Below are 15,454 nucleotides of genomic sequence, written 5' to 3' on the forward strand. Positions count from 1 at the left end.
TTCTAGTCTCCTTCCTACCAGATGCTGCATAGAGCTTAAAGAACGTAGAAGCATGTAGTTTTGGACGAGGGTTTTTAATTTTTGTGTGTTACAAACATGAGTGTAATAACTCTGGCCACACCACCAGGGTGTATGCCGGCTTTACATGGTATCTGATTTAAAAAAAAAAAATCATTATCCATCTAATTTATATAGCTCTGTGACTATAATTCCACTTTCTAAAGTAAGTTCTATTTTAAAAAAATAAGAAAGTAAGTTCTAAGACGTTCATATTAGGAAACTTCAGAAATTCTTACCATCCATTCTTCTACAACAGCTTTCATTATGCTTGAAGATCATGTAAATTACTCATTTTCCCTATCAGAAAATTCAGAGCCGAACATTCACCAGTGCCAGTGCACAAGCCCTGTGTTTTATCACAGTGCAGCTGTCCTCAGAGCAGGAATTGCCCCTGTTTAACTCCCTTTGTATTGCATGGAACCCAGGTTTTCAGTACAAATGTAATAAATAATACATTTGAATACATACATGCATTCTGGTTTCCTTAAGGTTAATGAAGAGAAGTCTCAAATATGGTCTAAATTCCTTGTTGGTTTAGCTATTTCTGGCTGTCAGTAAACAGTCAGCCCTGTTTCTTCTGGTTTTCCTTCCAGTGAAATGAGAATGCAGACCCCTGTCACACAAGCTTCCACAGGTTTTAGGGTGAAAGCTGAGTGTCTTTGTGACAATGGTGCTTTTGAAGTTAGTCCAGTTAACTAAAGAAACAAGGCTGATGAAGATCTGCAGACACCTAGGAGCACCATCGCTGCTGTAAACAGGAGGCACACAGAGCAGTGTGGGAGGAGACAACTTGAAGATCACACTCTGTAGGTTCTAAATTATTGCCAGACAACACAATGTTACAAGCCGACAATTGCCAGAACATTATTCGTATAGTCTCTTGTATCTCGCTTTTGCCTCCAGAGCATGATTTTGGGACTTCTGAAAAGTCATCTTCCAAGAGAATCATTCCTAAAAATGTTAGATGTGAAGCTTTCAATTGGCTAACGTAAGTCCACGAGTCTGGGATAATTGGGATGTGGGGTTGCCTAGAGACAGAGGGATGGACTCACTGACCTTTATCGAGCCTTACCTTTCAAGATGTTGTACGCAGTCTGAACGCAGCGCAGGGACGGGGAGCAGTAGACGTGGTCGATGACGGTGTTGCTCTCCAACAAGGCTTCGCCTGCCAGGGAAGCCAGAGAAGACGCAACCTGCTGATTTACGCAGCCCCAGCTAGACCCTTGGTGTGGGAGAGGGTGTCAGGTGGACCCTACAACCCTCTCCTTCCCGGTGGGGAGGCTCGCACAGAGCCGGCAGTTTCAGTCTTGTATCCAACAGCTCTCCCGACCAGTGTTTCTAAGCAAGAGGCCAAGGGACACACCCTTTCTTGTCTTTTGCTTTCTTTCTCTCTGGTCCTAACCAACAGTAAAATGTCCATCTCTCGCTCCTGGATAAAGTCCAAACACCTTACCACGACGGTCAAGGTCTTCCACGAGGTCTGTGTCCATCCCGCCAGCCTCGCCTCTTGCCCTGCTCGCGATCTGTGCTCTAGAAACAGGCGGCTTGCTTCCTCTGTACGCTGCTTCTCACACCTGTGACTCGATGTTGTTCCTCCCACTGAGATGCCTTCCCGCCCTCCTCCTCCTGTAATACTTTGTACGTAGTTCTACTTGTGAGTAAACCATTCTCTATGATGTTTAGCCGCTCACAAGTTTCCCTGAAGGCAGGGGCTCACGTGTGGCTCTCCAGCATCTGGGCTGCACAAGGTAAGGGAGGAGCTGATGTGTGTTAAATGACTGAACAGGAAAGGCTGCCGTTTCTGCACGGCAGATATGGACCAGACCTGCAAAGAACTGAGCCTCTTCAAAGGATCAGCTGGCCTCTGTACTTTCAGTCCCTCCAGGGCTCCCTCCTCCTCACCCTTGCACTAGAAGTTGACCTGTCTGCCGCTCCAAGCCTGACCCTGCCCCGTCACCGGACCATGTGCCCCTCAATAGGGATCACACTTTGTTCACTTTGGGGAACCGACCCAGTGCCCTGAACCCAGTGGTTACATGATAAACCCTCTTTGAACTGAGGAAACAAGGTACTTGCAGGGAAGCCCTAGGCAGTGTTCTGCTATAATCACGGGAACCAGTCTTTGGAAGAAGTAGCCAGGGAAGGCGGTGTGATCACTCCAGGAGACTTACCCACTAATCTCGCTTGCATACATCCAAACACGGTGATTGGAGCATCTTTCTCGTAATCTCGGAAACCGCCACTGCGCGGAGGTAAGCTGTGCGGCATGTTCAGGTTGGTGCGTATGTAGCGGCCTGGAAAGAGAAGTCAGACCCAGGCGACATGAGTTCCTCCTTTTCTCAGCCCCTCCACTTCCACTCCTTTCTGGCCAAAGAGCTGAACTGCGCTCTCTAGGGAATATGGAGGCTGACACCCTTCCTTTGGTAGCGTATCTTGGGCAAGAGCGAGTTTTGAAGTGAAAGTAACAACCAGACACGCTAAAGCAGGGACGGTTCTCTGACACGCACCCCCCTCCATCTTAAGCATCTCACCCAAAGGAAACTGGAACCACAGTGAGCCAGGGTGACTTATGGGAGAGAACGCTGGCCATGGAATCAGGACGGTCTCTGCCTCTGACTTTGTCAAGACTGTGGGCAAGATGTCTGCCTTTTTTGGACCCTGGTGTCCCAGTTTATAGACTGGGGGCCAGAACACTTCTCGCTTCCCTAACCCTCCAATCAGGAAGGACTTACAGTGTAACAGACGACAGGCATTTGCTACGGCACAAGTACCCATACATGAGTCCATCTAGATAAATGCAGCTTGACTCTGCCCCCTAGAGGCCGTGATAGGTATGCCAATGCTGAGCAAGCCCACCGACTACTCACCTTTGGCATCGAAGCACTGGGATAGCCAGTACTTCCCAAACACAACATCCATCCTCTCACCGTGCCGACACACAAACAGGCATCTCTTTTGAGGACCATGCTGGCCGCTGACCCGCAGAGGCTGCAGAGAAAGGCAGGCGCTAAGTGGGGAAGCACACACAACAAAGGCGATGTGGCCCAGAGCCGGGTGCCGGGTGAGCTGGGCTTAGCACAAATTCTGCTCATGTTTGACGAAGTCCCTTAACTACCTGGGGTTTAGGGTGGCCTGTCTACAGGATGGGGGTGTAAGCCTCATCTGCTGACCTCACAAGTTATTTTGAGGCTCACGTGGGATGAATTGCAGGTGCTCTGCAAAATGAGAAGGGCTGTGGAAATGGTTCTCCTCTTCCTGCTGCTGTGTTGGTAGGCGTGGCATCTGGCCAATACCGAAACTGGACGGCCACGTGAGCGACAGCGCGGAGGTCAAACTAGCCGGCATGCAGACAGCGCCACCTTGTGGGACAGCCTCCTCCCCTAAAGAGATGCGTCATCAGCTTCAGGGAGCGAGGACTTCTAGCACCGTGAATACGTTCACTTCATCTCCACCATGTGGCGGTTAGAGCCCGTGGCCTGGCGTCTCCTTCAGCAAGGGGGGTCCTGCTTTGCCTTTTCTAATCACCGGTTAGGCTCTGCTGCCTGGCCGCACGCACCGTGGTGTTCCCAGAACTGGTTCCGGGAAGACCACGCCTACCTCTGGGTGATGAACTAGGCAGGCTAGTCGGGCTTGTCCAAACAGCTCGGTGTCTGTAACTGCTGGGTGGATCCTGGGGGTGCTCTGATGGAGCCAGCTCCCGTTGGCCAGCCCTCCACATCTGCTTCCAGGTGCCCTGTCAAGGGTCACCTGCGGGGTGGTGGCACGCTCTTCCTGCTCTCTTCTCCTGTAATTCACGCCCTGGGCTCCAGCTGATCTGATCGAGTCTCTTGATCCTCAACGTGCTCGCACTGTCGACCTGTTTCTGTCTTTATTGGTCAGAGCATCCTTCCTGCCCCGCTGCTCCACACTGCCACCTCTCTGGCATACATCGAACTTGCTTGCACACACTGAGAACTCACTGCGTGCCAGGTCCTGGGCAAAGGGCCTTATTCTTATTTCCTTTCATCTTCACAGTGGCCTATGAAATCCATGCTACAGTTGACCCTTGAACAACTCGGGTTGGAACTGCATGGGTCCAGTTAATACACGGATTTTTTTTTTCAAAAGTAAATACTAGAGTGCTATATGATCTGTGGTGTGTTCAATCTGAAGATGCAGAACTGTGCACCTGGAGGAGCCAGACTGGGTGGACAGAAGGCCAACTGTAAGCTCTACATGGATTTTCCACCGCACGGGGTCGGGGTGGGGAGGGCACTCCTAACCTCTGTGTTGTTCCAGGGTCAACTGCATGTCTACTCGCCAGATGCCATGCTCTCCTCGCCACGGAGCAGCCTTCCTCACCAGCCTAGACCCAGAGGCTGGGAGCCACTGTCAGCACCGCCACCTGACTCTCCCGAGCCTCGCATTTTTGTGTATCTTCGTTGATTTTGTGCCCTTTCTCCCTAAGAGATCAGTGACCATTTGTGGGCAGCACAGAGAGGATGTGGCCCTGCTGGCCGGCCTTACCTGGGGGGGCTGGCAGATGAGCGTGAGGGGAGTGGTGTCCCCCAGGCCCTGGTCCTCGTTCTGCCGCCTCTCCAACAGGCCGTCCCCAAATGTGAGTGCGCTGGAAGATGATGCATTTAAGATGGAGTAAGAACTGCAGAGGAAGACAAGGAAGATGTTAACTGCTTTGGCCAGGAGCCATCAACACTTCATCCTTGGGCTCAACAGGTGTGTGGGAATTAGGGGGAAACACGCCCCAGGGCAGCGCAATGGTTGGGAAGGCTGCCAGGGGGCGCCCATTCCTGGGGAGAAACATCTTCTAAAAACATTTCTATTGAAGTGTAACTGACTTACAATATTATATTAGTTTCAGGTGTACAACACAGGGACTTGATATTTTTCTAAGGAACATCTTGTCTTCTACTGAAGTCTTGCAGCTAATAAATTAGGGGTAGATGGATTTCTGTACTTGGAACAGATGCGTTCATCCCCCTGGGCAGGAGTGGGGCCTGCGATTTCGTGCTCATTAGGAAGCCGCAGGCGTGGCTGGCACCAAAGGCATGCTGCAGAATAATGAGGTATCAATTTTGTGCCATTGTTTCCAGCTATTTTTCTGGCCTCAAAGAAATAAACAATTCCTGTTGCCTTTAATCTTTTCCATGGTGATTTCCAGCTGAACTGGCAAATTAGAGGGAGGATTTTGACTGTCTGCACCACTCTGCCCGTGGCTCCGTAACGGCCAAGGAAACCTTGTGGACATTACCCCCATTCTACCTCCTTCGGTCTCCAAGCCCCTCTCCCCACCTCAGTCACACCTCCAACAAGACGATTCAATCCAGCATTTTTCCAGAGGAGACCCTTTCTCACCAGATGTGTAGTTTCGAGCCCAGAGCTCTCATTTCTGGATGTACCACTATAACTCCAGAAGCCCCCAAGGAGATCTTGCAAAAGACAGACAGCAAATCATGCCATGTTTGAATTATTTTGATTAGGAAGGCCTCCAACAAGCTTTATCTAATAAACATTGCAAATTCAAATCTGGTTGCTAGGCGAATCCAGCGGATGGCTCCTCATGCATCACTGAGCAGTGCCAAGGGAAAGGATTTAAATTTCAGATTTCTTGCTTCTTTACAATGAGGATAAAGTTCCATGCGTGCCCATCGCCCCACGTGGTCCTGGTTTGTACCTGCTGACCCAGCAACTTGTTCCGTTTCACATCTGTTCCAGATTATTTTTAACACAGTATGATTCTTAGAATTTTAGTTTTGAAAGGAACTTGTTATAGCCCCCAATGTAATAAAGCTAATTTGGGGGGAGGGTCAGTAACAGTTTTGTTTTTTAACTATGAGTTTAAGAATTGTATTGCCCTTTCACTCCTCAAGTGGCCAGTTTTCGGACCGCAGACAGACTCATCCCACTGTAGACGAAGCTCTCAGAAGCCTCGTACCCCTGGACAGGCGACATTTCAGCCCGGGTGTATATCAGAAGCACCAAGGGAGCTTTAAACACACATGCCTGGGCCCTGCTCGTTACAACCGTGACTCGGCAGGTCTGGGGTGGGACCCAGGAGCCTACAGTTCCACAAAAAGCTGCATCAGTAAGTGTGACGTGCAGCCGCATGAGACCTATTATGGTAAATTTTCAGCAACTATAGCCTAAGGAAACCTCGTGCCACTCACCCAGTCTAATAGACCGGCTCTTTTCCTTTCTATTTAACTGAGACCCTCCCAAACATCAGACAGTGACGGAAAATTCAGCTTCCCTGTCTGACCTATCAAAGCGTCAGGGCCTCAAATGCCTGGCTGTGGAGCCATCCTGACTTCTTGCCTATAAGTGCTCCTTAATTTCCTGACTTGATTACAGCGGCATAGACACTGATAGAATCCCTTCTCTCTCTGCTTCGGCTCAGCTCTCCTCAGCTGTCACTGTCACCAAAGGACCTGACTCACTCTGAGACAGTTTGGGACTGTCAGTTCCAGTAAGACAGCAGTCAGAAGCTTCATACTGAGTGCAGAGGAGGGAAGAAGCTGCACCTGACATCATCTCAAGCATCGAGGAGAGGCTGGTACTTCTCTTGGACACACCAGGCCTGTGGGTAAGCCCAGAAGGACCGGCCAGCCCAGCCCAATTTAGGAGACACTGAGGGGCTTTCCCCAGCTGACAAATGTCTGGAGATGCTCAGAACCACACAAGATGCTCCAATAAGGGTGGGAGGAAAACATTTCCTTTGGACGGACTCAGAGAACTGAGGAAAGGGGAGGAGGAGTCGGGAAGGATCACCAACCCTACGTCCCTGCTTGTTGTCTGAATGCCCTCCCTCCACAGCTTCCCACCAAGCCAGCCAGGTGATGCTCAAGGACCCCTGTGGTTCTGCCTTCTCCAGGCTCTCTTTGATCAGGGGCCAAACAGCCTATCTTATAGCGAGCTGGGCTCTGCCTCTTTGAGTCATTCCCACTTCTGGGATTAAGTAGCAAAGTGCAGTTCTTCCATGGCATTGCGTTTGTGGAAGAAACATTTAATTGATGAGCATGGAAGAGAGGACTGGAAAAGCCAAGTTAGAAAAAAAGAATAATCATGAAGCTAATGGCTATTTCAGACACAGTGTTGTTACATACACGGCACTGATCCACAGAAAGCGAAGTCCTTTATCCCAGTGCTCACAATACCCCTATGAGGGAAGTGCAGTTATTTGTGCCATTTCATAGATTAGCAAACTGAGGCTCAGAGAGGTCATGTAACTTGGCCAAGGTCACACAGCTGGTGAGTGGGAGAGTTAGGATCTGAATCCAAGACTACCGGAATAAAAACTCAAATTCTTAATTGCAGTGTTCTAACACCTGATAAATTAATATTTCCCCACTCTCGACCAGGAAGCTGATTGTGTAATTTCAGGCATGGCTAGAAAATGACATCACTAGAAATCTCTCAAAATAAAGGGAGATGACACACAGAGCTCCCTGTGACCCGTGGACTGAAGTCTCAGGTCCCGCCATGCTTTGGCTAAGCTCTAACTTGGGCAAAAGTAGGTTTGGACACAGTGATCTGAAACGCATCCACAGCCCTTCACATACTTTCTCTCCCCCCAGGGAGCTGTACTTTTAAGAACGTGCTCTGGGAGCTGTGTATCATCGGATAATCTGCTGCTTCTCCGTTTATTCACATCTGTTGTGCTTCACTTGTTTTTCCAGGGATAAAATGGTGGCTTTGGAAAGGCAGTGTATTTAATTTGACCGTCAGAAACATTTCTAAAAAAGCAAATGTTTGGGGAATGTAAGACACCTTTGACCTTCCAATTTGTGCCACAAAATGCTGGATGTCCCTGGGGTGGGGGGTGGGGGGTGGGGGGACCAGAAGCGGAAGGGTTGCTGGCAGGGGTTCTTAAGGAAGAAGATATTCTTTCCCGTCTTTGGGTTTGTGGTTTGTCTGCTTGCTGCTCACCAGGGTAGGGGACCTTCTTTTCTCCCTCCAGGCAAAACACTCACTGAAATTGCCCGTCTCCGCTTCTCTTTTATGACAGTAGTAACAACGTTAGACCCCACGCAGCTGGGGCTCAGAGCTTCCGGCTCTCAGCCATGTGGGCACATGGCAAGCACAAGGGGGAGGAAAAACAAACCAGCACGCACACCCCGGCGAGACGCCCGAGTGTGCAAGGGAAGGGCTGGCTTTGAACTTCTTGAATTGAGAAAGAGGAGGTGCCTTTTGTTCCTGTTTTATCTATCAGGACAAAGCTGGCCACACAACAAGGGCCACTCTCACCGTGAGGCCAGTTTGGTTTGGGGGCAAAATGGGAGTGAGGGATGGGTGGAAAGCTATCACTCTAAAGAAGACTTGGGTTTGGTCTCCTGACCTTTGCAAATCCTTTCACGCCTTATCTGGCTGGCACAGTGGGAATCTGTCCTCCCCTGGTGAGTCGGACCCCTCTGAGCGATGACCCAGGACAAAGTGGACAGAAACCCAAAAGCCATGAAGATTCAGCACTGGAACTACTAAATGACTTCAGCCAGAAGAGCTGGACCCCGGGCAGCCTCAGTTTAGTCTCCGGTCAGGAACTCAGACCGATGTCACATCAAATGGGGCAGGCAGAGGGAAGCAGGGGAATCCATCTCTCATTTTTTTGGCATGGCCCAGGTCAGCCCTTCCCTGAAAGTCTGGAAGCAATGGAACTTTCTTCCCCCCACGGACCTCATTTACTGTCACTGCTGCCCTGTGCGTCCCGGCTCAAGTCCGTTTCCCCGCCACCCCCTTAAAGTCCGCCACGGTCTTCAAAAAGCAGCGAAGAGCTTGGCGCCCGCTTACCCGTGGAATATCCAGGTGCTGCACTCGTCAGCCTTGGTGATGTAGTTCTCGGGCAGGAGTCCGGAGCAGCCGGTGGTTAAGGACGTGCCGTAGACCCAGCCCTCGCTGGTGCTGGTCTGCTCCATGGGAGACATGAAGATGAAGTCCCCGGGGACCAGCTCCAGCTCATCGTCGTTCTGCGGGGTGTACGGATAGATCACCTGCAACGTCTGGAAGAGGAGGAGAGGGGTGCGTGAGGCCCCCGCCTGACCTCTGGGTGTCTCCGGGGCCGTCCGCACGCTCGGCTCTACCAGGGCCCACATCCAGAGGCTGGCCTTTCCAGCCACCCCTGTGGTCTGCAGGCTCTGAGCAGACCAGAAGGCATTTCTTCTCTTTTCAGGGTATTATGAGTGTGTGCCTGGCGCTATGGGGCTGGTCCCAGACTACCCCTCAGGCATGTCTTTGCTTCAAAAGACAGGGTTATTAGAAATTCATCGGAAAACCCATAGGCTCTCCAGTCAACTGCAGTACAAACAGGGTTGGACCTAGTTTTCCCTGCTCCACCTGCAGAGGTAGGTGCTGTGACAGACCCCGGACACCTAGCTCACAGGAAGTGAGTGGAGAGGCTCTCCTGCAGGCAGGCTTTGGGAGTGAAGCATTCTTTCTGTGTAATTTAGCTGCTTAAACAACACATCATCGTCCCTGCCTTCAAGGAGCTTTCTTTAAACCTCTGTTTTTAACAAAGACCTTGAAAGAAAAGCATCTTTCATAGCCATCAGTGGGTAAAGCCTGTGCGTAACCAGCTTTTGTCGGTGAACAGATGGAGACCACGTGTTCCTTCTTTGGGCTCAGGAAAAGCCCCCAGGGCCCACCTCAGGCTGTGCCACTTGGCTGATTTATTCAATTTCTTGCCTCCTTTTCTGCTGTACATAACACCCCAGGCGTAGGCATGAAGACTTTGGAAAACATTCAGCTACTTTTTTGTTAACAGCAGGAGACCTCAATAGTCAGGAAAATACTTTCTATCTGGTGTGTTTCACGAGGGGACACTGCGACGGAGCTCTTTTATCAGCGTTTCCAACTGTCCTGAAGCCACTAGCGGCCGGCTAAGTATTCTGGTTCCCACCATGTACAGGTTTTGAACTTTGGCCTCGGTTTTCTCAGCGTCTGTAAAATAACACCTGGATTATAAGAGGTAAATGAGACAATCTAAGGAAACTCCTGAGCACGCTGGTACACAGAAGGGGCATAATAATTTCTACCGAACCATGACACTTGGCTTTCCAGGGACTTTCTTCCGTCTCGCTGACGCTGACACCTGACCCCGGTGCTGGATAGGCTTGTGAGCTAGTCAGCTCCCCAAGGTCAAGGTGGGCCATTGGAACACATCATAAAGAATTTCCTTCTGGAAGTCTTCAATGAGAGGAACCAGTAAAAACGTGATTTTTCCCCCCAGAGAATGAACGTGATCATGCCCAGAACTTAACCGGCACCCCTGGATTTCGGATGTTCCTTTTATTTAGGGCAACCGTTTCTTTCCCTAAGTCTCACTCCGGCATCTTTCCACTCAGACCTTCTTGCCCTCCGCTCACCTCCCCACGCCTCTGCCACCTACGCACTCCAACCACATTTGCAGACTCCCTGGAGAGGCTTTCTGCTGGGTGGTTGGAACAGCTTCAGGAAAAAACATATGCCCAGGAAATCCCTCAAGTCTCTAAGCAAGGTGTGTGATGACCCACCAAGAGGAGCATTCCTTTCACGGGACAGGGGGGAGTCCCAGGGAACAAGTCTAAATGCAGGCTCCGGAGATACTCAAGCACCAGCAGAGTCTTGGCTAATAATGCCTTTGGCTCAGCAGTGCTTTTTCTTTGAGAAACTCAAAAATGACTTCGGAGAGGACCCCATGCCTCCTTCCACTTGGGGGCGGGTAGCTCTAGGACTCCTCCAGGGAAATCAGGGCACAGAAAGGAGCGCAGAAGACCTTGTGTCCTGGGCAGAGAGGAGTTGGAAATAAGCAGCTTTGATTAACTGAATAAGCAATAAAAAGTGAAGCAAGGCGCAGCAGCAGATCTCAGGTTGTAACTGGTGTCTCCGTCCCCGCAGCCCTTTCCCGCTCACCAGAGGCGTGTGCGGAAGTCGGCCCAGGTTTGGGGGATATCAGGACGCGTGCCTGATTTTGCAGTATGTGATACTCTTTTAGTTTACATTTAGCATCTTCTTGTAAGAATTCCCGAGTCTGTCTCCAATAGGTTTTCCCTCCCTTCCTACTTGGGGCCTGAGCTCAGGGTTGGCTGACCGGTGTCCGGGGAAGGGTGGCCGCAGCCCTGTGTGACGACAGGAACTGACCCTCCTTGTCTCTGAAGCCCTTCTTACTGTCAGTAACAATGACACCTGCAGCACTGTGCTGTCATTGTCGCTGTGTCCTGTCTGTGCTGGCTGTTATGGTAGGGCCTTTCCCTGCATCCTCCATGGTCCACACCACAGTCCAGCCAATTATCATCACGGTCAGGCACATAAGACAACCAAGGACTGAGGGCTTCTAGAGGCTGGGAGAGTGAATCTGACCCCTGCTAACATGAGGGGGCCAGTGTGTCTAAACTCCAAAGTGCATGCTGTGTGTACACCTCTGTCCCTCCTCCAGGTTTGTATTGCTTGGCACAGAAAACCGGTAGGCGCACTGGAATCACTAACCTGGAAGAGACGCCGTGAAGCACGAGCAGCCATGCGCACGCCCACGTCCAGCAGAGGGCTGAGACCCAGCGTTTTCCTAAGCTTCCCTTGCTGTGTGTCCCAGCCTAAACCGCGCGCCTTCTCTGGACATCTGTTACATCACTGGCGCGATCGATCAACCCTGCCTCTCAGGAACAGGGGAGGAGGAAGGCGGGGCAACGCTGCCATGTGCAGGGAGGCTCAGGTAAAGCCAAATGACCTCAGAGGGGGAGCGGTATCGGGAGGAACAGTAATAAATGAGCTTTTACAAATAAGAGATAAAAGAGGCCATGTTATTTTTAGAAGATAATTCATGGGGCGCTAGCCGCCTCCTTCCCTCAGTGCCAAGTGAGCGGAATGTGGGTCAGGCAAGAAAGCAATTACCCTTTGCATTAACTGGAGGGCAGTGTTGATTCGAAGATACTCCTCGGAAAATTCCACTGCCACCTTCCTTCCGCTGGAAAGGTGACTTCTCTCAGTCCCTCTGCACACCGCCCTTGACTTTTTTTTCCTCTGCCCTCGGAAGGAATCCAGTCAGCCACACCTCTCTCGTTCTATTTACATCCTGAGCAAATCCAGGAGATGTCAGAATTCTGCAGTGAGATTAAGCCCAGTCTCCTTGCTGTGTCTTTACTGGCATCAGGTGCCTGGAAGGAGGGCCTGACACTCCCATCAGCAGAGTCAGATGAAGCTGCCCGTCCCTGCCACTCCCCGGCCCCGGGCCCAGGCCTGGACCTCTCTCAGGGGTTGGCTCTTTCCAACACTTCCAAAACAACGGTGAGGTCTCCTGGCCTGGACCCTGCGTTCTGGGCTGTTTCTTCTATTTAAATATCTAGGAGAGATGTTAAAAGGCTACGTAAACTAACAAAAACATCAGTTCTGCTGCTGGTGAAAAATCAGGAAATACAAGCGTTGTTTCATAAGTGTAGTTAAACTGGATGATAATTTTTGCAAACTATGTGCTCATTTTTTAGACGGCTTGCCCATCTTTATTGGTCAGAACCCCTGGATTCTCTGGCTTCAATTCTGGTCCTAAATTGCTATTTAAGCTTTAGACCAGCTGCCTCATTTCTTTGCGTCTCAGCTTCTCCTTCAGGAAAAAAAGGACAACCTGACTTTGAGAGATGGCACGTGCTTGTCCTGGAAAACAATGTTGATTCTCAAAAGAAGGATGCCAGGGCCCGGCCAGTCTCTCCGCCTGCAGTGGGATTCAGCTTTCCCCCCCTTGCCTCCCACGAGATGCAAACAAAGTCTCACAATATGTGGCCTGTGCTTCCACCACACGGGTGCCTGTTCCCTTGTCCCCACTGGACTCAAACTCTTTGAAGACAGGGCCACATTTTAAAATTCTAATCTGTTCCATGGTAACTTGCATGCCACAGAGACTCAGTAAATATCTGTTGACTCTGTGTTCAGAGATGTTTTTTTTGGTATTTAGGCGTTCTCCTCACCGAAGATCAGGCTGATATCTATTAATTCCATGAGCTGATAGAATATTTTAAAATTTCCCAACATAACTTTCCTATCTATTCTCCCACCTTATTTCTGTATCATTCCGGTAAGGTTGGCAGTGCAGACAGAACACTGGGGATATTACACCTCTGAGCCACTTGGGACCCAGAGAGAAAGGACCAAGCTCAAAGCTTGCCAGTGAGTCGGCCGGCGGACTCCTGGTCCAGTGCTCGCTGCATCGCTTTCCTTGGTGTGCATCTCCCCGCAGCTGCAGCTGCTCCCGGTGCTGACTACGCCCCCGGCCCCCTGGCAGAGGCAGGAGGCAGAGTGAGACCTTACCTCATGGTTAGCAAATCGGATATCCCGCGAGAATATGGTAGCCACCCAGTCGCACCCGAGTTTGACATCGATATTCTGGGCTAGTTTCTCTAGGGTGGGCAGGTGGCTGGCTTGGAAGTGGTAAGCCAGGGTCACGTGCAGCTGTTTCTTGTGAGGTTCCACGTGCACTTCTGGAAGAAGGAAGGAAACAGGCAGCTACTGAATGTGGTACTCGGAGCAACCGCGGAGACACAGGGAAGAACACAGAAAGGTGTTCTGATAAATCTGCTTCCCACATAGCGAAGGAGGGAGTCCCTCTGTCAGAACAAAACTGCTTCTCTTCTTCGCAGCAGCAGAAAAAGGAGGGGGGTGGGGGGGGTAACAACCCCCAGTCCCAGAGAGAGAGCGCTGCACGCCTGGCTTTTCTGTAGGAGCAGTAGCTCGGCTGAGAGCTAATCATTTTGGTCGGCAGCTCCTCACCACAGCTCCAGCTGATCACCACCCCTGGGCCCCATTCAGAGGAGGAAACCAAGACTTAAAGTGATGAGCTAATTTATGTAGAAATAAAGGGCACATTTTGTAATTGTGTGACTCTCAAAGCTGTATTGCCTTCATTCTGAAATCAAGGCTCTTAGCTTCTGGGTGGTTCTGATGGAGAAATCAGCCAAAAAAAAAAAAAAGATGCATTCTTTTCAAAGATTAAAACAGGGTTTCTCAACATCATTTTGGGTCAAATAGCTCTTTGTTGTGGGCGCTGGCCTGGGCATTACTGGGTCTTTAGCTGCATCCCTGGCCCCTACCTGCTAGATGCCAGGAGTGCCCCCCTCCCCAAGCTGTGACAACCAAAACAGCTGACTCCAGACATTTCCAAATCACCCTGGGGGGCAAAGTCACCCCTGACCAAGAACCACGGGCTTCAAGTATGCAGGCTGTTATTCTAAGACACCCTAAAAACCAAACCAAAACCAATCAGCCTACCTGCACAGGGCAATGACTTTTATTCTTTTTTGTACGTCTTTCAGTGGGGGAGTCACCTGCTGTCCAGGCTAGAACACCGGAGAGGATGCAACCAGAGGGAACTTAGGGAATTCCAGAAACTAGGGGGCTCTCGACTCACACAGAGCTAGAAGTAGAAGTCGGATCTCTGGTTGTGAGCGCTTTTTTCTGTTGTCCTGCCCTGCGTTCCTTTGGTGTAAGCCCCCTGTGGATGCGAGCGCCCTGTGTCCTGTTCACAGATTTCCCCCACGCTCAGCACACCACAGGCTTTTTGTTCAAGGCATAAATGTACACAAACGAACCTACTTAAGCCACCAAGGATGGAAGAACACAGTCCATCCACACACTGACGGAATCTGGGTCTGCCACACCTCTGAATACCAAGGCACGGACGGGTTCTAAGGTGAAAACCTGGAGGCCTGCTTTCTGGGCCACCCAGTTCTCCCAGTCACCACCAGGGGGCAACATGAGGGCCGAGAAGCCGGCCGGCCAGTCCCCAGAGCGTGGCTGCAGATGGTCAGGGAGGGGCTGGAGGGAAGCCAGCCAGGGCCCTACTGCCTCTCCCTGGATCCGGGCTGGAAGATTGGGCCATGGCCCTGGCCGAGACCTGCTTTACTCACTGGTGACGGGTTTGGGTTTTGTGGCTACAAAGGACATTAGATTTGGTCCTTGGGGGGGTTTTAGTGGTTTTGACAAGGGCTACTGCGGGATGATGACGAGCCATTTCCCTGCGGTGGGCGGACGGGAGCAGGGAATTGCCTGCCTGTTACCCATCTCTCTGAATTACTGAGCTCCTGTGACGCGGCGGGCTTCACTGAAGTCAGAGAGCAGAGACCATCCCCGGGGATGAAGGGGTCAGGGGTCTAGGAAGACGGGGCTCCCTCCCGATGGACAGAGGTGATTTAAGGGCCCAGTTTCTTCTGGGAGGAGACCTGGCTGTGGTCCTGCTCAGGGACGCGGGCCTCACCACACTCTTCCTGCAGTCCTGGGCCTTGTTTGGGGCTTTTCTGTTAAAGGACACTGAGCACAAGGGCCCCGGTAGGGGATGAGAACAGCAAGGGAAACGCGTCCAGCACTCAGGACCCCGCTGTGCAGCGCACGCCCTCCGCTCTGGCTAGGGGGCCCCCGCACCATCCCCTGCTCCTTCCTGCCCGTGGCC

General features: G+C 51.1%; 1 protein-coding gene across 8 annotated transcripts in view; it reads right to left on the reverse strand.

The window, feature by feature from the left end:
* UBASH3B (ubiquitin associated and SH3 domain containing B) overlaps positions 1–15,454 on the reverse strand; it is a 132,830-nt gene that overhangs the window by 13,854 nt on the left and 103,522 nt on the right. For all 8 annotated transcript variants that reach the window (XM_072953824.1, XM_072953827.1, XM_072953832.1 and 5 more), the window contains exons 5-10: positions 13,321–13,490; positions 8,842–9,050; positions 4,567–4,699; positions 2,928–3,048; positions 2,232–2,354; positions 1,133–1,225 (exon numbers count right to left, since the gene is read on the reverse strand). In XM_072953824.1, coding sequence (XP_072809925.1) covers positions 1,133–1,225; positions 2,232–2,354; positions 2,928–3,048; positions 4,567–4,699; positions 8,842–9,050; positions 13,321–13,490 — 849 coding nt within the window. The remainder of the gene's footprint in view (positions 1–1,132; positions 1,226–2,231; positions 2,355–2,927; positions 3,049–4,566; positions 4,700–8,841; positions 9,051–13,320; positions 13,491–15,454) is intronic.

This window comes from Vicugna pacos, chromosome 33, assembly GCF_048564905.1.
Source record: "Vicugna pacos chromosome 33, VicPac4, whole genome shotgun sequence".
Taxonomy (NCBI): domain Eukaryota; kingdom Metazoa; phylum Chordata; class Mammalia; order Artiodactyla; family Camelidae; genus Vicugna; species Vicugna pacos.